Source organism: Anomaloglossus baeobatrachus, chromosome 2, assembly GCF_048569485.1.
Source record: "Anomaloglossus baeobatrachus isolate aAnoBae1 chromosome 2, aAnoBae1.hap1, whole genome shotgun sequence".
In the NCBI taxonomy this organism is placed as follows: Eukaryota; Metazoa; Chordata; class Amphibia; order Anura; family Aromobatidae; genus Anomaloglossus; species Anomaloglossus baeobatrachus.
The window spans coordinates 181733901-181756512 of record NC_134354.1 but is presented as its reverse complement, the minus strand read 5'-3'; the positions used below and the strand labels follow the sequence as shown (position 1 = coordinate 181756512).

General features: G+C 47.4%; 1 protein-coding gene across 2 annotated transcripts in view; it reads right to left on the bottom strand.

Annotated features, from left to right (window-relative positions):
* The window catches only part of SRPX (sushi repeat containing protein X-linked), a 237066-nt gene that overhangs the window by 44508 nt on the left and 169946 nt on the right, over positions 1-22612 (bottom strand). For both annotated transcript variants that reach the window (XM_075333515.1, XM_075333516.1), the window contains 3 exons: positions 15293-15419; positions 4408-4529; positions 3662-3841 (listed from right to left, as the gene is read on the bottom strand). In XM_075333515.1, coding sequence (XP_075189630.1) covers positions 3662-3841; positions 4408-4529; positions 15293-15419 — 429 coding nt within the window. The remainder of the gene's footprint in view (positions 1-3661; positions 3842-4407; positions 4530-15292; positions 15420-22612) is intronic.

Below are 22612 nucleotides of genomic sequence, written 5' to 3'. Positions count from 1 at the left end.
TTGCAATAATAAGATTTTGAGACAGCTCACTGGTTTTACCCATCATGAGATGTTTCTTGAGTGGCACATTAGTAATGAGACACCTTTTATATATGAGTTGAACCAGCTGATATTATTTTTCACTAAGTGTAAGGATTACTTTCTAATTACTGATAGATTTTAGCTGGCTTCATGACTTTCCTTTTTCCATGCCTTTTTGCACCTCTGTTTCTTCATGTCTTCAATAGTTTTTTCCTGTGTCATTTGCCATTATTACACATAACAATTTATGGACATGCATGGTTTGATATCTTTGCCTTTGTGTATTGGATGATTTGTTAACATGCAAAATTCATGTCAATAGAACCTTTCAAAATATATTTACTTAGAAAATTGGTGACGTGTTCAATACCTATTTCAACTACTGTGTATATATATATATATATATATATAATTGCCTTATTCTGTCTGTCTGTCTGTCTGTCTTGCTCCAAAATTGTGTCCTTACGGTGACACAAAGCTGATTGGCCGCTGGGCTCGCCATGGCCCCGCCCCCCCGCACGGATTGGCCGCTCGCCCAGGCTGCGCCCCCACACGGATTGGCCGGCCGCTCGCCCAGGTTCCGCCCCCCCCACAGATTGGCCTCTCGCCCCGGCACCCTGCAGGCATTGGCAACTCGGCCACGCCCTGCCCCCCTCACGCAATGCACGCTAGCTCTGGCCCCGCCCCCCCACGCCTTCCCCGAGCCGACACGGTCACGGAGCCACGACTCCCAAGTGAGTACTGTACCCCTGGGAGCCCACATCAGCGTACGCCGCCAAACCAGCCGACACATACCCTCGCATTGCTGGGGCTGGCCGGCGTATGCTGGTGTGGGCTCCCGTGCGAGCGGGGGACGAGATACGCTGGTAACCATGGTAGCATAGTTACCAGCGCATCAAGGTCCTGCAGCGGCGGAACATACACACACGCACACACATAACAGCACACACACACACATATATACACACACACATCAGATCACACTCACTCTCACACACACCTCACACACACATCACATCGCATCCACACACTCAACATCCTGGGATATCGCTTGCTTCTCGGCGGCGATACTGTGCTGTGAGCTTCCAGGACCTGCCGGAGGATCACATGGCCAGAAGCATGTGGCATCTCCGGATGTTGTGAGTGTGAGCGCGTATGTGCAATATCGTCAATGTGTGTGTGCGTGAGTGTATGCGATCGGGTGTGTGTGAGTGTATGCGATCGGGTGTGTGTGTGTGTGTGTGAGTGTATGCGATCGGATCTGTGAGTGTCGGCAGAGGAGCACGGCGTGCTGGTGGAGGCTGGGAGGAGAGAGGCTGATCCTGGGGAAGGCTGGGATGGGGAGGCTGAGAGAAGAGAGGCTGATGCTGGGGGAGGCTGAGGCTGGGGTAGGCTGGGAGAAGAGAGGCTGATGCTGGGGACCGAAAAGGCTGATGCTGGGAGGAGAGAGGCTGATGCTGGGGGAGGCTGAGGCTGGGGTAGGCTGGGAGGAGAGAGGCTGATGCTGGGAGGAGAGAGGCTGATGCTGGGGGAGGCTGAGGCTGGGGTAGGCTGGGAGGAGAGGCTGATGCTGGGAAGAGAGAGGCTGATGCTGGGAGGAGAGAGGCTGATCCTGGGGGAGGCTGATGCTGGGGGAGGCTGAGGCTGGGGTAGGCTAGGAGGAGAGAGGCTGATGCTGGGGACAGAAAAGGCTGATGCTGGGAGGAGAGAGGCTGATGCTGGGAGGAGAGAGGCTGATGCTGGGAGTTGAGAGGCTGATGCTGGGGGAGGCTGAGGCTGGGGTAGGCTGGAAGGAGAGAGGCTGATGCTGGGAGGAGAGAGGCTGATGCTGGGAGGAGAGAGGCTGATGCTGGGGACAGAGAGGCTGATGCTGGGGACAGAGAGGCTGATGCTGGGAGGAGAGAGGCTGATGCTGCGGGTAGAGAGGCTGATGCTGGGAGGAGAGAGGCTGATGCTGCGGGCAGAGAGGCTGATGCTGCGGGTAGAGAGGCTGATGCTGGTGCAGCATGGTGGATGGAGCACGATGGGGAGTGCGCAGCATGGGGGATGGAGCACGTTTGGGAGTGCGCAGCATGGCGGATGGAGCACGTTTGGGAGTGCACAGCATGGCGAATGGAGCACGTTTGGGAGTGCGCAGCATGGCAGATGGAGCACGTTTGGGAGTGCGCAGCATGGCGGATGGACCACGTTTGGGAGTGCGCTGCATGGCGGATGGACCACGTTTGGGAGTGCGCAGCATGGCGGATGGAGCACGTTTGGGAGTGTGCAGCATGGCGGATGGAGCACATTTGGGAGTGCGCAGCATGGCGGATGGAGCACGTTTGGGAGTGCGCAGCATGGCGGATGGAGCACGTTTGGGAGTGCGCAGCATGGCGGATGGAGCACGTTTGGGAGTGTGCAGCATGGGGGATGCAGCACGTTTGGGAGTGCGCAGCATGGCGGATGGACCACGTTTGGGAGTGCGCAGCATGGCGGATGGAGCATGTTTGGGAGTGCGCAGCATGGCGGATGGAGCACGTTTGGGAGTGCGCAGCATGGGAGATGGAGCACGATGGGGAGTGCGCAGCATAGGGGATGGAGCACGATGGGGAGTGCGCTGCATGGGGGATGGAGCACAATGGGGAGTGCGGAGTATGGCGGATGGAGCACGTTTGGGAGTGCGCAGCATGGCGGATGGAGCACGTTTGGGAGTGCGCAGCATGGTGGATGGAGCACGTTTGGGAGTGCGCAGCATGGCGGATGGAGCACGTTTGGGAGTGCGCAGCATGGGAAATGGAGCACAATGGGGGTGCGCAGCATAGGGGATGGAGCACGATGGGGAGTGCGCTGCATGGGGGATGGAGCATGATGGGGAGTGCGCTGCATGGGGGATGAAGCACGATGGGAAGTGCACACCTCCCCCCAACACACACACACACACGCACGCGCACTGCACAACACACCACACACACACACACTGGGAACCACAAACAACTGCCCTACACAGACACCCACACACACAGACAACGCTGCACACACACAACACCCAACACACAAACACCGCGGCACACACAAATATACGCACATACCGCACAACACACACATTGCACAAAACATACCTCCCCCCAAAACACACCACACACACACAAACCGCGCAACACATACAACGCTACAGACACACAGCGCTCCACAAACAACGCAACACACGCAACACACATACAGCACCGCTCTCACCCCCCCCGTCACACCCAGACAACACCCAGAACATGTACAGCGCCCTACACAAACACTTGGTAACTACACACAACAACATCTATATATATATATGTATATAACAAAAATCATACATGAACTACACAATACGTAAATTCTAGAATACCCGATGCGTAGAATCGGGCCACCTTCTAGTATATATATATATATATATATAAAATTTATTTTTATTGATATTAGAAGAACAACTGACTAAAATGGTGAACAAGAGTCTAATTTTACTAGTTACCCAGGGCCCCATGCCCATTTTTTATAAAAGTATCCCTTTGTATAATCCTTTATCTTCATATGAGTTATAAATTGCTCAGGTATCTAAGTGCCAAATCTAATTAACGTCTACATTGGCTATTCAAAAATGTTAATATCATGTAAATTATTATGTACTTACAGGAACACGTGGGATCTGCGCCGGACCATTCAGAATTGAACTGGCACACACGAGCTGGGCTTCCTTGCAATTCATAACCGCCCATGCAAAAATAGTCACAGGTTGCACCATAGTTATCTTTAGCTCCTGAACACTTAACGTATCCATTCTCAGGAGCATTCAGCTTAGCACAGCGCCTTACTTAGTAAAAAGACAGAGACAAGCAAATTGTATATTAGGTAACTCTTATTAATAAGGCATTGGGTTGTAGTTGGATAATAACAATGACTGGTGACTGAGCACACACGGGGAAATCCTTTTCATGCATGACTTTTTCTTATATGTGGTACACTGGGCACACACCATTTAGTAACATGATTACCCATTGGCACCATTTTTATATTTTTCATTGAGATCAGGAAGTGAAATGTCTCTTATTCGTACATGGTTCTTAAGTGGGTTCAAAGACTCTACACAACCTGCCATTTGTATGGAACCACAATGCAGCACATAACCAGAACAATCAAATACATCAAATTCCGAAGTATGGTTCTACCATAGGGTAGTACACATATTGTAAGTTTTGGGGGCAGCTGTACAAATTCTGTAGACATATCTCTACCACATGTACGTATAAACAGAAAAGCAACACTCACAACAATATGTAAGTCCTATGAATTTGCCCACAAAGGCATTCTTATATATCTTAATATTTGATAGTTCTTTAAAAAAAAATCATGAGCTAGTGCAATCCTAATTAAACATACCTCGGACTTTCACAGTGAATTTACATGACGCCTTGTTCTCAGCTCTGTCGAATACGGTGTATTGGATTTTATGATCTCCCTCTGGGAAGTCAGATCCTGATGGCAGTCCTTTTAATACGACACTAGAAAAAACTTTGATGTGATTAACTCATCCATCATACTCATACAATTACTGCATTAGTGAACTCTATTTCTCATCACAAAGTATGACAAAGGCTCTTACCAGACTCAAACTTTATCAGATATTTTTATCTGAGCATCAAAAAAAAATAATTACATTTTAGTAAAAAAAAAATCTGAATTAATAGACTGGTCTAAGGTAATAGAAGGTGACATCAACACCACAGTTTTGCTTCCCACTTACTTATCAGAGGAGTATACCCTAGACCTGGGTGAAACGGTTATCCTAGCACTAGAAATGATTGAATCTCTTAAAGGGAACCTGTCAGGCGCAATATGCACCCAGTACCACGAGCAGTTCTGGGTGCATATTAGTAATCCCTGCCTAACTGGGCATGATCAGGAGTCCTCAGCATTTCCGGTCTTGCATGATCGGAAACTTTGGGTACTCCGGATCATGTGTACTGCGCATCCATCCTCCGCCAGCCGCCATAAACAGTGAAGGATGGGCGCGGTTGCTGCGTATCCATTAGCATGTTAGTACGCCCACAAAAACCTCCTACTCATTTGTGATCAGGAAGACTCTTCTGTGCAGGAAAACTGACTCAAACAGACTTTGTCGCTGTCAGAGGTAAACTTACATATAGGATAGATAGAAGGAAAAATGACCAACGTTCTCAGTAGTATCTGGAAAATCCCTTTTATATAGACAAAAACAATTTATTGGATATGCATTAAAACAAGGTAGACAAGATATACAGTCATATGAAAAAGTTTGGGCACCCCTAATTAATGTTAACCTTATTTCTTTATAGCAATTTGGGTTTTTGCAACAGCTATTTCAGTTTTATATATCTAATAACTGATGGCCTGAGTAATATTTCTGGATTGAAATGAGGTTTATTGTACTAACAGAAAATGTGCAATCCGCATTTAAACAAAATTTGACCGGTGCAAAAGAATGGGCACCCTTATCAATTTCTTGATTTGAACACTCCTAACTACTTTTTATTGACTTACTAAAGCACTAAATTGGTTTTGTAACCTCATTGAGCTTTGAACTTCATAGGCAGGTGTATCCAATCATGAGAAAAGGTATTTAAGGTGGTGACTTGCAAGTTGTTCTCCTATTTGAATCTCCTATGAAGAGTGGCATCATGGGCTCCTCAAAACAACTCTCAAATGATCTTAAAACAAAGATTATTCAACATTGTTGTTCAGGGGAAGGATACAAAAAGTTGTCTCAGAGATTTAAACTGTCAGTTTCCACTGTGAGGAACATAGTAAGGAAATGGAAGAACACAGGTACAATTTTTGTTAAGCCCATAAGTGGCAGGCCAAGAAAAATATCAGAAAGGCAGAGAAGAAGAATAGTGAGAACAGTTAAGGACAATCCACAGACCACCTCCAAAGACCTGCAGCATCATCTGCTGCAGATGGTGTCAATGTGCATCGGTCAACAATACAGCGCACGTGGCACAAGGAGAAGCTGTATGGGAGAGTGATGCGAAAGAAGCCGTTTCTGCAAGGACGCCACAAACAGAGTCGCCTGAGGTATGCAAAAGCACATTTGGACAAGCCAGTTACATTTTGGAAGAAGGTCCTGTGGACTGATGAAACAAAGATTGAGTTGTTTAGTCATACAAAAAGGCGTTATGCATGGAGGCAAAAAAAACACGGCATTCCAAGAAAAGCACTTGCTACCCACAGTAAAATTTGGTGGAGGTTCCATCATGCTTTGGGGCTGTGTGGCCAATGCCGGCCCCGGGAATCTTGTTAAAGTTGAGGGTCGCATGGATTCAACTCAGTATCAGCAGATTCTTGACAATAATGTGCAAGAATCAGTGACGAAGTTGAAGTTCCGCAAGGGATGGATATTTCAGCAAGACAATGATCCAAAACACCGCTCCAAATCTACTCAGGCATTCATGCAGAGGAACAATTACAATGTTCTGGAATGGCCATCCCAGTCCCCAGACCTGAATATCATTGAACATCTGTGGGATGATTTGAAGCGTGCTGTCCATGCTCGGCGACCATTAAACTTAACTGAACTGGAATTGTTTTGTCAACAGGAATGGTCAAATATACCTTCATCCAGGATTCAGGAACTCATTAAAAGTTACAGGAAGCGACTAGAGGCTGTTATTTTTGCAAAAGGAGGATCTACAAAATATTAATGTCACTTTTATGTTGAGGTGCCCATACTTTTGCACTGGTCAAATTTTGTTTAAATGCGGATTGCACATTTTCTGTTAGTACAATAAACCTCATTTCAATCCAGAAATATTACTCAGTCCATCAGTTATTAGATATATGAAACTGAAATAGCTGTTGCAAAAACCCAAATTGTTATAAAGAAAAAAGGTTAACATTAATACGGGTGCCCAAACTTTTTCATATGACTGTATACACAAGTGATGGTGCAAAAAAGTGCAGGTGTATAAAAAATGAATAAAAGCAATACACTGCAAAAGTATACACCACAAAGGATGTTTACTTCAAAAGATGACAAAGGTGTAAACTTCAAGCAAAAAATTAGGTATAAAAGGAGGCATAACGGCGGTATACCATTGACAGCACTCCTATATGGAAAACAATGTATATATATATATACATAGAGGGATAGAAAAGCACTAGAACACTAGGTAGCCCTAATTTGCTACTAACATGCACCCTAAAGGCAACGCAAGTTTTGGTGCCCGCTCTACATTGACTCTCCCGTGCTGTACCATGTAGCCCTATACTGAAGCATATATCAAATACCAAAAAATTACTAAACCAAGCCCAATAATAATCAAAATTAAAGGTCCCAAAGCATGGCATCAACATGTTTACATCTTCGAAAGATGCTGGTTCATCAGGAGGCCGGGTGGGAAGTGCAATGCCAGAGCCTGTGGCTATTATGGATAGTGAAAAATCTAAGCTGCTGTAGATAAACCAAAGGTCCAAAACTGGTATGATAGCAAAGGTGCTTTATTTACGTGTTTTGAAGTGATAATCCACTTCTTCAGAACAAGCACCGAATTATTAGTAATTTGCTGCCTGTTCTGAAGAAGAAGTGGAGTTTCACGCTTAGTGCCACATGAGAGGCACTAAAGGGTGCAAGTGTATAATATGTCGGGGGGTTGTGACATTATATATCTGCAGAAAATCTATCTCTGTCTATTCTATCTTGCTAAATGTTTATATATATTTTTTTGCGTCTGTATACTTGTGTTTGTGTGTATTGGGACGTTGAAGTCTTTGCTTTGGACAACTTCCTGTTTGTTCGGCTGCCTGTGATTCAACAACTTTATTGATACATGATGTTTTGTTTGTATGTGTATTTTGGTGTGTTTATGCTGCGTAAACGCACTAAATAATAAAGAATATGCGTTATTTTACCTGCGGATTTTCCGCATCTAATGCAAGTAGACCGGGAAATTCCGCACTGAAAACTGAGCGTTCCCGTAAGACAAATTGACATCCTGCAGGTTGGAAAAACGCACCGCAGATCAGTTTATGCAGCGTAAAAAAGAAGCTCAGTGGGCAGGAGATTTGCATTAATCCTATCCACTTTGCTTGTACTATAAATGCTGCGTTTTTGACGAATCAGAGAACATACACAATGGTATTTTTTATTCATGTTATTCGCTTTAAACATTTTCTGTGAACATTTACACCTATTTAGCAGCTTTTAACGGCAAAGTGTGTCGTGGCACAACCTCTTTTACTGATATTTTTACTTTCTGTTATGTTAGGTGCTTGCAACGTTTGAGGTTAAAATTGTAATTTAAGGTAGTGAAAGGCAGAGAGTATTGAATAAAACTGATGCACTTGCCATACATTGGTTCGATTCCAGTGTACTTGGAGGGTCAAAAGCAAATACTTTTTAAATGGGAAATCTTGATGCTGCAAGTCTTTGGGACTTTTAATATCTTGTACTTTTAGACCTACATGGCCACAGGAGCATAACATTTATGGTTGCAGAGGTCGCGACTAGGACCAAACGTGAAAGAGGCCTGCTGACCCCAGCACCTACTTCAGCTGGATTTGAAGAAAGGAATTTCCAGCATCCAGGTTCCAGATTATTTTTAAAAAAAAATTTCTTTATTCCAAAATGATTTAAAAGGTCATTCCATATGTATAAAAACAAGTGGCAATTATCAAACAGGTACGCGTTTCGGAGGATCACCTCCTTAGTCTGAGACGGTCTCAGACTGAGGAGGTGATCCTCCGAAACACGTACCTGTTTGATAATTGCCACTTGTTTTTATACATATGGAATGACCTTTTAAATCATTTTGGAATAAAGAAATTCGTTTTTTAAAATAATCTGGAACCTGGATGCTGGAAATTCCTTTCTTCATATTCACACTTCAGTGGGTCCTGCTGATGTCCGTGCACTGGTCAGATTCTTATGGAACTCCAAGTGGGTGAGCTGGTGTTTTTTTCTACTGCTTCAGCTGGATTTGTGTCTGATGACACACATCCAACCGAAATGCATTGCTGTGCAGAGACCTGTTGGGTCCCTGCACCGCAATACATGACGTCAGCCAAACAGAGTCTGTCAGCTGGCATGCCCATGACTTGGAGCGCATGTCAGTGATGTCATGCATCGCCATCACAGGCACAACGATATTAGCAGCAGGCTACTGCGCTGGCTGCAGAGGAGGATGCCACACAACGTAGGAGGGAAGGAAGGAGAGTAGAATGTTTTTTTCATGTATTAGAGCCGAACGAGGAACATATATACCAGAAAAGGGTCCAGTATAAGGACATATATACTAGGTTGGAGGACATAAATACTATACCAGAATGGGGTCTAAGATCGGGCACATATATACCAGGATGGGGCCATATTTACCAGAAAGGGGCCCAGGATGGGAGACATATATGCCAGGGTGGGAGACATATATACCAGGATGGGAGACATATATACAGAAAGGGGCCCAGGATGGGAGACATATATTCCAGGATAGGGAACATATCTACCAGGAAGGGAACCAGGATGGGGACATATTTACCAGAATGGGAGACATATATACCATGATATTGGGACAGATTTGGGGCAGATAACCTCCCAGTTTGGGCCCCCCCCAAGGGCTGACCCTTCAGCCAGTACTGACGTGCCTCCGGACAATGTTAATGTGTTATCTATGAATGATGTAAGGGAGGAGGGAGTGAACTCTGATTTTTCTGCTTGCATAGACACCATAGACACACACTCAGCTGCAGCTGTGACAGGGGAGGGGGTCAGAGAAAGGGGTGACAATGCCTCTACAAGTGATCAGCCAGTGAGCTGGGATCTGTTGCCCTCTGCAGGGATAAGCAGAGAGCAGGGTGCTGCAGGGGGAGGACCAGTGTGTGGGGTGGGGGCTATCACAGCAAATGTGGGGTCCCCAGAGATTTCACAGCGGGGTTCTGTTGCTGCAGGGGGGGAACAGGCAGGTGAGATTGGGGCCGGTCCCGGAGCGGAAGTGCTCCCAGGTAAGATCTCGGTGCAGGGTTCCCCCACAACCGGGGTGTCAGGAAGCCAGGTAGGTCTGCCTGAACCGGCGACTTGGTCAGGAATGGAGGAGGAGCAGGCACGACCCACGGTCGCAGCAGCTGTGGCCGCTGTCACCCGCAGTGGGAGTGCTGGAAGCCAAGGGGCCTCCCGGAGGTCCGATAGCTCTTCCCCTTCTGACCAAGTGGCAGCCGAGTCAGGTGGAGGCCAGGACACAGGTCCCGGGGTACTGACCGAAGATGTGACAGTCTCGTCGATTCTGGCCACATCTAGTCAGGGGTTTCAGGCAGCGTTAGAAGCTGACGACAGCCTGAAAGCTCTAAAGGAGCAGGCGGCACAGCCTCCCTCGGACTCGGACCCGGAGCGAGTGGTCTGGGACCAAGGACGGCTGTACCGGGTCACGGTCCAGCAGGGTTCACCGGAGGCGTGGCCCAGGGACCGACAGTTAGTGGTACCCTATCCGTTCCGGACGGAGTTGTTGCGGATCGCACATGAGATTCCGATGGCCGGACACCTAGGGATCGCTAAGACCAAGGCCAGGTTAAACCAGCATTTCTACTGGCCAAAAATGGGGGCCGATGTGGCTGCCTACTGCCGTTCGTGTGAAACCTGTCAGAGAGTGGGGAAGGCGGGGCCACACCCCAAAGCCCCACTGGTATCTCTGCCCATCATCGATGAGCCTTTCAGGAGGGTGGCTGTGGATCTGGTCGGCCCGCTGGCCATCCCCAGCAGCTCCGGGAAACGCTTCATACTAATGGTAGTGGACTATGCCACCCGGTACCCAGAAGCAGTGGCCTTGTCGTCCATTCGGGCTGACAAGGTGGCCACCGCCTTGCTGGAGATTTTCTCCCGAGTGGGTTTTCCCCAGGAAATGCTCACTGACCGGGGGACCCAATTCATGTCCCAGCTGATGGAGGCCCTCTGTAAGCAAGTCCAGGTGCGACATCTGGTGGCCAGCCCGTACCATCCACAGACTAATGGCCTGTGCGAGCGGTTCAATGGCACCCTAAAGCAGATGCTTAAGATGTTGGTCGACTCCCACGGGCGTGACTGGGAGCGGTATCTCCCACACCTGTTATTTGCTTACCGGGAGGTTCCACAGGCCTCAACGGGATTCTCACCGTTTGAGCTCCTGTACGGGCGACGTGTGCGGGGCCCCCTGGCTCTGGTGAAAGAGGCTTGGGAAGGGGATTTGGCCACCCCTGGAGTGTCGGTTATCGAGTATGTCATGCGCTTCCGGGACAAAATGCAGGCCGTGACGCAACTGGTACACGACAATATGGCTCAAGCCCAGGCCGATCAGAAGCGTTGGTACGACCAGAACGCTTGTGAGAGGACCTACCAAGTGGGTCAAAAGGTGTGGGTACTGGTCCCCGTACCACAGGACAAGCTTCAGGCAGCCTGGGAAGGCCCATACCTCGTGTACCAGCAGCTCAACCCTGTGACGTACCTGGTCACCCTGGACCCTGCCCGTGGAAGGCGGAAGCCCTTCCATGTGAACATGATGAAGGCACATCATGAGCGGGAGGCATGTGCGCTCCCCGTGTGCAACCTGCCCGAGGAAGGAGAAGCGGAAACCCTCTTGGATATGCTAGCCCAGGTTAGGGCAGGCGGATCCATTGAGGATGTGGAGGTTGGCCACCAGCTCTTGGAGGACCAACGGTCCCAGCTGTGGGCCACCCTACACCCCTTCCGGGGGTTGTTTACCAACCAGCCCGGAAGGACTGACTTGGCTGTCCATCACGTGGACACTGGGGATCATCCCCCGATCAGGCGTTCAGCATATCGGGTCTCCCTGGAGGTGCAGCAACACATGCGCCGGGAGATTGACGAGATGCTGAAGCTGGGGGTGATCCAGGCATCCAACAGCGCTTGGGCCTCGCCTGTAGTCCTCGTCCCTAAGAAGGACCGAACCACTCGGTTCTGCGTGGACTACAGGGGGCTCAATGCTGTCACGGTCGCCGATGCGTACCCAATGCCACGCATCGATGACCTGCTCGATCAGTTGGCCGGGGCTCAGTACCTGACCATCATGGATCTGAGCCGGGGATATTGGCAGATCCCCCTGACTCGCAAGGCCAGGGAACGCTCTGCCTTTATTACCCCATTTGGACTGTACGAGTCCACGGTGATGCCATTCGGGATGAGGAATGCCCCTGCCACTTTCCAGCGGATGGTCAACACCCTGCTCAAGGGACTTGAAGGGTACGCGGCCGCGTACCTGGATGACATTGCCGTCTTCAGTCCCACCTGGGAAGATCACCTAGAGCATCTAGCACAGGTGCTCAGGCGGATCCACCAGGCAGGTTTGACCATCAAGCCGGGAAAGTGTCAGCTGGCCATGAGCGAGGTCCAGTACCTCGGTCACCGGGTAGGCGGGAGAACACTGAAGCCCGAGCCTGAGAAAGTGGAAGCCATCGCATCCTGGCCCACCCCCAGGACCAAGAAGCAGGTGATGTCCTTCTTGGGGACCGCTGGGTACTATAGGAGGTTTGTTCCATGCTATAGTAGCCTGGCAAAGCCCTTGACGGACCTCACCAAGAAGAAGCTGCCCTCTGCAGTCGATTGGACAATGGACTGCGAGACAGCCTTCCGGGCCCTAAAGGACGCCCTGTCCAGCCCGCCCGTGCTACAGGCAGCCGACTTCACGCGGCCGTTTGTAGTACAGACCGACGCCAGTGACTTCGGCCTCGGTGCGGTGCTCAGCCAGGTGGACTCTGCGAGCCAAGAGCACCCAGTCTTGTACCTGAGCAGGAAGCTGTTACCAAGGGAAGTGGCCTATTCCACGATGGAAAAGGAGTGCCTGGCCATAGTGTGGGCCCTGCAGCGTCTGCAACCCTATCTATACGGGCGCCACTTCATCGTGGAGACGGACCACAATCCCCTCAGCTGGTTACACACTGTCTCCGGGACGAATGGCAGGTTGTTGCGATGGAGCCTGGCGCTCCAGCAATACAACTTCACCATTCGACACAAAAGGGGCCGTGACCACGGTAACGCAGACGGGCTGTCCCGACAAGGAGAGGTCGCGGACGGGCGCACGGGGGAACACCGGAGTGTGCTGCCCCCTAGCGCCCTCAAAAGGGGGGAGGTGTGAGGTAAATCCGGAGATATGACGATAAATCATGATATTCAAGTTATGTCAGGAAGCCCTCTCCTGGTGTCACCCCCCCTTTCCTTCACACAACTCCTTCAATCAGAAAATTTACCACAGGGATAAACGGTTTGTTTAGCAGATAGGTGTCAAAGGAACTGGTCTGTGTTCCACTTACACCTCCATGGCCATCTCCTGTGATATGGAGATTAGATGATGTGGGAACAATGGACACAGGATGACTCCCTGCCGTGACCCTGTGGTAGGGGCTGCTATCTAATTAGCAAGCTTGGAAGTATCCAGACAGAACGACTCCAGGAAAATATGGTTCATATCTCGCAAGCCATATTTCCGATAAATATGGCAACCATAAAAATGGTGTCTCTGCATGCGGACGATGCTGGCACACCTTTTTTATGGGAGTAGGACATTGGGAAGTACCCCAGGCGTGATATCAGCCAATGGGGAACTAGTAGACAAGTCATGAGTCCTCTCGTTCTGTAGCTAAATTCATAACTGTCACAATGAGAGCGTTGGCGTCCGTCTACGACGCTCCCAGGCAAAGTTATGGCCCATATTCCATGTTGTGGATATTGTCCATAACTCCAGCCAGGGGTGGAGCAGTGCTCCCTCTGAGGTCACTAAGGTAGGAGGGGACCTGGATTTGCCCAGGTTGATAACCCTACTTCGGCCATTTTCCAGTGTTCTTTCGCTGGGGGTCACGTGTAGGAAACATCTGTGGGAAGGATCCTAGAAACCTGGTTCACGGCGCCCCCCTGTGGCCAGACGCACAAGGTAACTGCTGGAACTGTGTATGCCTGTTTGTAACCCATGCTTTGATTGTAACTGTACTCTGACATATGTATATTCTGTAGATCTCCTATTGTATATATTGTAGTTTCTAGTGTGCTTTAGGCTGATTAAATTATATAATTAATCTTGGGCTGTTCTGTTATCTCGATCTTGAATCCCACGTCTGTGTGTTCGGCTAATAGTTACCGTGAAGCGGTTGGTGGCAGCGAGTTTGTGCCAAGGATTATTGTGGGGAGGCCAGTGAGATTCGGGGAGATTTTATATATTCCGCCCGCGGAGGTCGGGGGAATATATACCCTACTCTCACCGGGGACCCTTCAATAATCGGCATAAGTAGTATAGCGGCCTCCTTGCTTATTGTCGGACAATTCCATAATTGGCCTGACTATAAGAGGGGCGCTAGAGAGCGCATCACGTGCTCTGTCTGTCGGTCGGGAGGTATAAAGGAGGGGTGACCCCCACTTGTTACCCCCCGATTGTGACGTACTGGTAGCCAGCGCGGGGGATTTCTGAGTGACCCCCCCGGTGGTTCGTGACAGCACATATTTTATTTTGGCAGCTAAATAAGAAAGGGTTTTTTACAGTAAGAGCAGTCAGATTGTGGAATGCCCTAAAGCAAGCATTAACAATCGCAGACTCTGTAACAGCATTTAAATATTGGATGCTTTTCTCACAGTAAATGACATTGTGGGTTGTAAATAATTTAGCAATGAAAAATGTATAACTGGTGGAGAAAGATTGATTTGATGGACCTATGTCTTTTTTGAACATATGTAACTATTCTTGTGGTTTATTATTACAACTTCAAATTATTACACATGGTTTTCTTCTTTAGTATTTCTACCACCCGGAAAGTTAGTTTGAGTTTAGATTTTATGTACTTTTCCCACTGTTTTCAAGTTACTGAATGTCTTGGACATTAATGTGTGGTATTTTGATAAATATATGCTATAGACAGATACATGAACTAATTTAACTGATTAATTTCATTGCAGACTGTATGATTTTTACTAATTTTTAAACCTAAATAAAAAACATGGACAAGAACACCTGTGAATATAAGTACACTACGCATGTCCATATCAACACCATGTCCACCAACAAACAAATATAATCTAAAATAAAATCAATGCATTGAAACTCTGCAGTAAGTAAATATTAACACGTGCAAAAAATATAGGATTCTTAGTTAACAGTTTTTAATAAAAAAGCATAAAAGCCATCCCACCGGGACAAGGTGTACCCATTCAGGATGGTCCCTACTCTGGTAACTCACCTCACTACGGGCCAGGAGGCCTCAAAATAGATGGGGGCAGAGCTGGACCTATAATTATAATTATTGTTGTATAATTAATTATACGACTTACTCTGTTAGGACTCCATCTGCCGTGTCCCGTCCTTCAGGAGTGTCCCAGAAGATTCTTGCAGTAAGTTTATTTGGCTCTGCGACTTTCTCCTTTACACTTGGACACTGAATCCTTGGAGGCTCCAAATCTACAAATATAATATTCAATAGAAGTTATGGGGGCACAGTATAAGTGGGCAGTATACAGAGCGAGAGGTGATGTGACGGCGCAGATTGTGGGGTAAGTCTGAAGAAGGGACACAGTATGCAGAGGGAGCAGCATGAGAGAGGTAGTGTGAAGAGGGGGCGCAGAATACAGAGGGGAACACTATGGAAAACAGGTACAGTATTGAAAAGGACAGGAGTTCTTTTTTTTCTTAAATGAAACGGAAATATATCATACTTTAAACTTATGATACAGTATGTGTTCTGTAATTGTTGTTTTTTTCTACCACCCATAGACTCGAATTGGTGAGTCTCATCTGAATACGCGTGCAATCGCACATGCTGCATTTTTTCATGCGGAATACAGCTGAGAAAAAATACACAGCTCTGACCTGCATCATTGAATAACATAAGGCCTAGTACAATCTGATTTTTTATCGGATTGCACTCATCCGATTTCATTTGCTTGTTTGACCCCGACCTAAGCGATTTCCAATGCACTCTAGTTTTCTTTACAATTTATATAGTATCCCAACTTTTTTGAAATCGAGGTTGTATGTCAGCTGAACAAATGTTTAACTAAAGCCCCCGTACACTATAGATAGCTGTCAGCCCACTGATGGTTTGGATGATTCTTCAGTCGGCAGCTATCTTGCCTATCATTCCCATACACAGGAGCGCTACCTCTTCTGAGAACTTCTGTGTTCTATATGTGAGAGTTTCTACCAGACATCTCTGGTGGCAGGTTATCTTTTAGAGAACAAAAGTTTCTGGAGTACAAAATCAACATCCTGGATTCTTACCTCCCCCAGCAATCATCTGTCATGTGCCCCATACACATTAAACTGGCTGCCAAACCCTGTCTATGTCAATATCAGATAGTTCAGCTAATTGTAGTCTAATTGTGTATGGGCGCTTTAATCTTAAAGGTATGGAAACTTTATTCTGACTTACTAGTAGGGTATGTGACCATTTAACGTGCCTAAGGCCTAAAACACACTTCCGCAAAAAAAAACGTACGTGTCTTACGGTCCGTTTTTTGGGTCCGTGTTCCGTTTTTAGGGGCGTTTCTCCGGTACGTATGACATCCGTGTTGATGGCGTATGCTGTCCGTTTGTGCGTGTGGAATGACCGTGTGTGTGTGTGGCATGAACGTGTATGTGTACGTGGAATGTCCGTGTTTGTGATGCACAATGTCGTTTATAGATGTCGGCTGACAGCAGACAGAGTTGCGCGATGAGAATGAACTCGGGTGAACTTCACCCGACTTCATTGTCATACCGCGGCTCTGTCTGTGTCGCGTCCTGATTAGCGGTCACCTGTGCAGGATTCACCGGTGACCGCTAATCCCCTGAGTGACTGAAGTGAGCAGCCCTCTCTCATACTCACCGATCCCCGATCTCCGGTGCGGCGCTGCTCAGCTGTTATTAAAACTCCGGCGGCTTTAACTATTTTGAAAAAGCCGGCCGCTCATTAATCAATCTCGTATTCCCTGCTTTCCCCGCCCACAGGCGCCTGTGATTGGTTGCAGTCAGACACGCCCCCCACGCTGAGTGACAGCCATGTCACTGCACCCAATCACAGCAGCCGGTGGGCGTGTCTATACTGTGCAATAAAATAAATAAATAAATAATTAAAAAAAAACGGCGTGTGTTCCCCCCCCAATTTTAATACCAGCCAGATAAAGCCATATGGCTGAAGGCTGGTATTCTCAGGATGGGGAGCTCCACGTTATGGGGAGCCCCGCAGCCTAACAATATCAGTCAGCAGCCGCCCAGAATGGCCATATCCATTAGATGCGACTGTTCTGGGACTGTACCCTGCTCTTCCCGATTTGCCCTGGTGCGTTGGCAAATCGGGGTAATAAGGAGTTAATGGCAGCCCATAGCTGCCACTAAATCCTAGATTAATCATGTCAGGCGTCTCCCCGAGATACCTTCCATGATTAATCTGTAAGTTTCAGTAAATAAACACACACACCCGAACAAATCCTTTATTAGAAATAAAAAACACACACACATTCCCTGGTTCACCAATTTAATCAGCCTCAAAAAGCCCTCCATGTCCGGCGTAATGCAGGATGGTCCAGCGTCGCATGAAGGTGACCGGAGCAGCAGCAGACACCGCCGCTCCTGTCAGCTCCACGCGGCAACTGAAGACAGCCGCGCGATCAGCTGAGCTGTCACTGAGGTTACCCGCGGCCACCGCTGGATACAGCTGATAGCGCTACTCACCTCAGTTGCCGCGTGGAGCTGACAGGAGCGGCGGTGTCTGCTGCTGCTCCGGTCACCTTCATGATTAATCATGGAATGTATCTCGGGGAGACGCCTGACATGATTAATCTAGGATTTAGTGGCAGCTATGGTCTGCCATTAACTCCTTATTACCCCGATTTGCCAACGCACCAGGGCAAATCGGGAAGAGCCGGGTACAGTCCCAGAACAGTCACATCTAATGGATGCGGCCATTCTGGGCGGCTGCTGACTGATATTGTTAGGCTGGGGGGCTCCCCATAACGTGGGGCTCCCCATCCTGAGAATACCAGCCTTCAGCCGTATGGCTTTATCTGGCTGGTATTAAAATTGGGGGGACCACACGCCGTTTTTTTTTAATTATTTATTTATTTATTTTACTGCACAGTATAGACACGCCCACCGGCTGCTGTGATTGGGTGCAGTGACACAGCTGTCACTCAGCGTGGGGGGGCGTGTCTGACTGCAACCAATCACAGGCGCCTGTGGGCGGGGAAAGCAGGGAATACGAGATTGATTAATGAGCGGTCGGCTTTTTCAAAGTAATTGTTGCCGCGCATTCTCTGCACATCTGTTCCTCGCAGCGCTGGTGATCGGGGAGCGGTAAGTATGAGCCGGGGGAAGAAACAGACCGAGCGCCAATGTAAGTATGACTGAGAACATCATGAAAAAAGGTAAGTATACTGAATTTAACAAAAAAAAAACAAAACGTGCTGAACACGGACATACTCCGTGTGCGGTCCGTGCAGGCACGGACCCATAGACTTTAGCGGGTCCATGCCTGCGTGATGCCGGCCAAAAACGGACATGTTGTCCGTGTCAAAAAGCGCACACACGTACTTACCACACGGACACACGTTCCGTGTGATTTTACGTGTGTGTGCCATCTACCATTGAATAACATGGGTCTCCGTGTGTACGTGTCTCCGGTACGTGCAAATACGTACCGCACACGTACAAAAAAAACGGATGTGTGTTGCGGGTCTAAAGAAGTATAAATGCCAAATACGGCCCTTTGAATGGAGGCTTTTTAGCAGGATGAGTTATAATTTTGAATTGCACAATTAAAATACTAAAACTGGAAAATTGGAGAAAAAAAAATCCAAGTGAAGGAAATCAAGAAAGAACAAACAATTCCAGAATCTCTTAGCAGGTTCTTTGCTGTCTAATCTGGCAGCACCTTATGTAAGGACAGAGAGCCTGATTCTAGTGATCTGTCACTTATCCAGCTGTGTTTTGTTATATAAATCCAATCTTCAGGAGCTTATCACCACAGGACTAGCTGGACTATATACAGTCATTCTCTTGCAATGAGAACTTTTATCTTACATAGTATGCAGCTTGTTTCCAGGGAGCTCAGCTCCTAGTGCCAGCCCAGAATCTGGCCAACCTATCTCCAGCCCATTAATTTCTATATCCTGATGTATGTGAAGCGCTGCGGAATATGTTAGCGCTATATAAAAATAAAGATTTATTTATTTATTTATACCGCACGCTGTTAACCCCCCTCCTCCTCCATCTCAGGTTGTGACAGGACTCGGAAGAATCACATTCCCCCAGCAGGCAGCATTAGCAGCTTCCACAGAGCAGTTCTAATCATGGCTCTCACATTTCTGAGTCATGTGCTTGTTCAAATGAACTGTTACCTTTTTATGTAAATATGTTGATATAGTGATAACAGTGTAGACTCAGTACAAATACTGAAAGGTCATTAATGTTTTCTGGCAGGACAAAGGTCCTCACAAAAACTGTCTCTCGAGGAGGAGTGCTTGCCCCCCTAAGCAACGATGAAGTGTGGAGATTGCATAGCTCTGAGCTTCTAAAGAAACTTGAATCTCTGATTATCTGATTACATTTCTATTTACTTCAATATGATATTATTGCAGTATATAGGGAAAATCAGTGAAGTATTATCAAGGAGGGTTTCAGGAGGCCCCGTCTGCCACAGCAACCCATCAGCAACTTCCGATTATGTCGAGCAGCGCGCCTGGGATTGCATACCATAAGTTTTGCAGTCAGATATTGATAGAGGCATTCAGCAGTGAGCAGGTATGGTGCGGGCTCAGCTCCTGAGCGCGCATCATTCAAGAATCTATTTTTGGATTACTATTACTGTGAAAGTCAATCCCCTTAAAGCAATATAAATTCACTAAGTTGGCAACTTAACATGTGCGACTAGATATTTGAGTGACACGCAATTTCATGTTCCTGTATTATTTGCGTTTTTTCTTTCCCATAGGGAACTATGCAATGGAAAGTGCGTACAACTTGGGTTTTCAAATAAAGTACATACCATGCCTTTTATTTCCTAAGGTGAAGAAAGAAGAAAGGTTTGAAGTTTTTTATTAAATGCCCCACAAGTTTGGAGTCTGCCTATATCTATTTTCTATTTCAGAAGGTTTCAGGAAGTGGGAAATAGACTATATTTCATGATATCCCATTGTGTGCCGGTACTTATCCCAATAGCATTACTGTTCTCATATATGTTAGGGTGGACTATGGGAGTCCAAGCATAAAGATTAGGAATTTAATGTAAGTATCCCGCATTTTTATTGCATTATAGTCTTCATGCCGAAGAAATCTATGATTGGTATCAGCAGAAAACCTCGGAAGAGACATTTCTTATTAACCTCACAGCTTCATGGCCACGTATTGTGAAATCTGTTCAATTTAACCACAAGTATATACTACCATCTAGTGGTAGTCAGGATGAATATATACAGAGCTCACTAATTTACGCATCATTTTCTACATCATGCTGCTGTTTCATGATTGAATGTCTCATAGGACCAGGGGCGAACACATCACTGATGCAATGGCCCAAGAAGTAAGGGGGCCATTACTAACTCCAGCTCTGGTGGAATTGTACTTTTTGATGAGCAAAGGACCCATATAATGTTCTGTTTGTGTCTGCCAGTGGGGACGACCATTAGGCACAGTCGTTTTGGCGCTCTTGTAGTAGAATACAAGCTGGTACATGTACTGAATATAGCAAATGCCACAGCACAGAATCTCTGAACAGTTTGGCTAAGTTCACACGATCATATAATAAAAACTGACCTATTTACATCCATAAATAAACTAATTTTTCATTTGGAAGCAAATTATATGGCCGTTTCTTACATCCTTATGGCATTCACTTTTACACATAAGCATTGGATTGAACTTACAAGGCCAAAACCAGTTCCAATTTTCAGAATTGCAAAGTACAGGTGCATCTCAATAAATTATAATATCATCAAAATGTTAATTTTGTCATGTCCTCAGTCATGGGGTCGGTCTCCCCAGGGCAAGGAGATCGACGTTTCCCCCGCACCTCCATTCCTGCATCAGGGTTGGCTTCAGATGCTGGTTCCGCCGCTTCTACGCGGTGTGTCACTCACCCTGTCTGCGGTGCTGCTCGTTCACCCGCCTCCTTTTCTTCCCGGAACATGCGTTCTGTTAGCATATCCTTTGGGAGCGCGCTTAGGCAGCGTGCACCACACTCTGCTATAAGTTAAAGGAACACTATACCTGTTACTTGTTGTGCTGATCATAATTGCTGGATTGCACTGTTTACAAGGCAACTTTTCTCTATGGGTAGTGCCTGGGCAATGTCCTCATTCCTTTGGAATGTTGCTAGGGTTCAGGCCCTCTACTACTGTGCTCTGTACTCACTGACTGTGCTCTGCTCTGCAAGATATTTACCTTTCTCTCCACAGTATCTCCTTCTGACGGCCCGTCATTCCTGGCTACACTGCATGCCTCGGATTCTACTTTTGCTGTTTAACCTCAGTGGTCGGTGCAGAGCATTCCGGATTCTTTCTACGGCAGGATCTGCTCCGCCAGGATTGTGCAGAGTATCTCGGATTGCTTGTCTGGCTAGATCCGTTTCACCAGGATGGTGCAAAGCATTTCGGATTTCCTCTGAGTGAGCCGGCATTCCACATTCTAGTACAAACTGTTACGGACTATTTGAGTCGTCCCTTTGGCAAGCGGCTGCCTGACATTCTGGGGCTGTGCCGACATAATCCCTGTATAGGGGATTCCTTCTGGTTGCTCCTCCGGCGGTGCTCAACGTCGTGACCCTCTGGGCCCTCTCATCATCAGCTTTGTTCACCATCCCTTTAAATAAACCATCTTCTGGTTTCCTCAAAGTTCTCTCCAGTCTCTTGCTGTATCGGCTAATCTGCTGCCACTGTTCACCCGGTGGTACAGTGAGTTTACAGAAACATCTCCTCGCCTCAGCGGCGTGACAAATTTATTTCAGTAATTCAATACAAAAAGGGAAACACATACAGTGGAACCTTGGTTAATGAGAACAGTCCGTTCTGGGAGTGTGCTTGTTAACCAAGTTACTCGTTAAGCAAAGCAAGATTTCCCATAGGAAATCATTGCAATGCAGACAATTCGTTCCACAACTTGTTAAATGTCCCATCCTGGTCCCCTATTGTGTCATTCCACACATGCACAAACACACACAAACATGTAAAAACACACACAAACTCACACAAACACACAGAAGCACACGCACATATTATGCTCACCTTACCTTCCGTTCCATCGCCGGTCTCCTGGGACTTGCTGTTTGCTAGTACGGGCTGTGTATCGGGTTACCATCACGACGAGGGAGGAACTTCCGCTGGCAGAGCGCTGACGTCAAAGGAAGGAGCCACTTGCCTCAGATTGGTCAGCGCGCTGTCTTTGAGTAGCGGTGACAGAGGAAGTCCCTGCTTCATTGCTATGGTTGCCAATACACAGCCTAGAGCGGCGAACTACAGGACCCAGGAGGCCGGCGATGGAACGGAAGGTACACATATTATGCTCACCTTACCTTCCGTTTCATCGCCGGCCTCCTGGGTCCTGTAGTTCGCCGCAAGGATTCCTCCCTCGTCCAGGTATACCGGCGAACTACAAGAACCATGAGGCCAGCGATGGAATGGAAG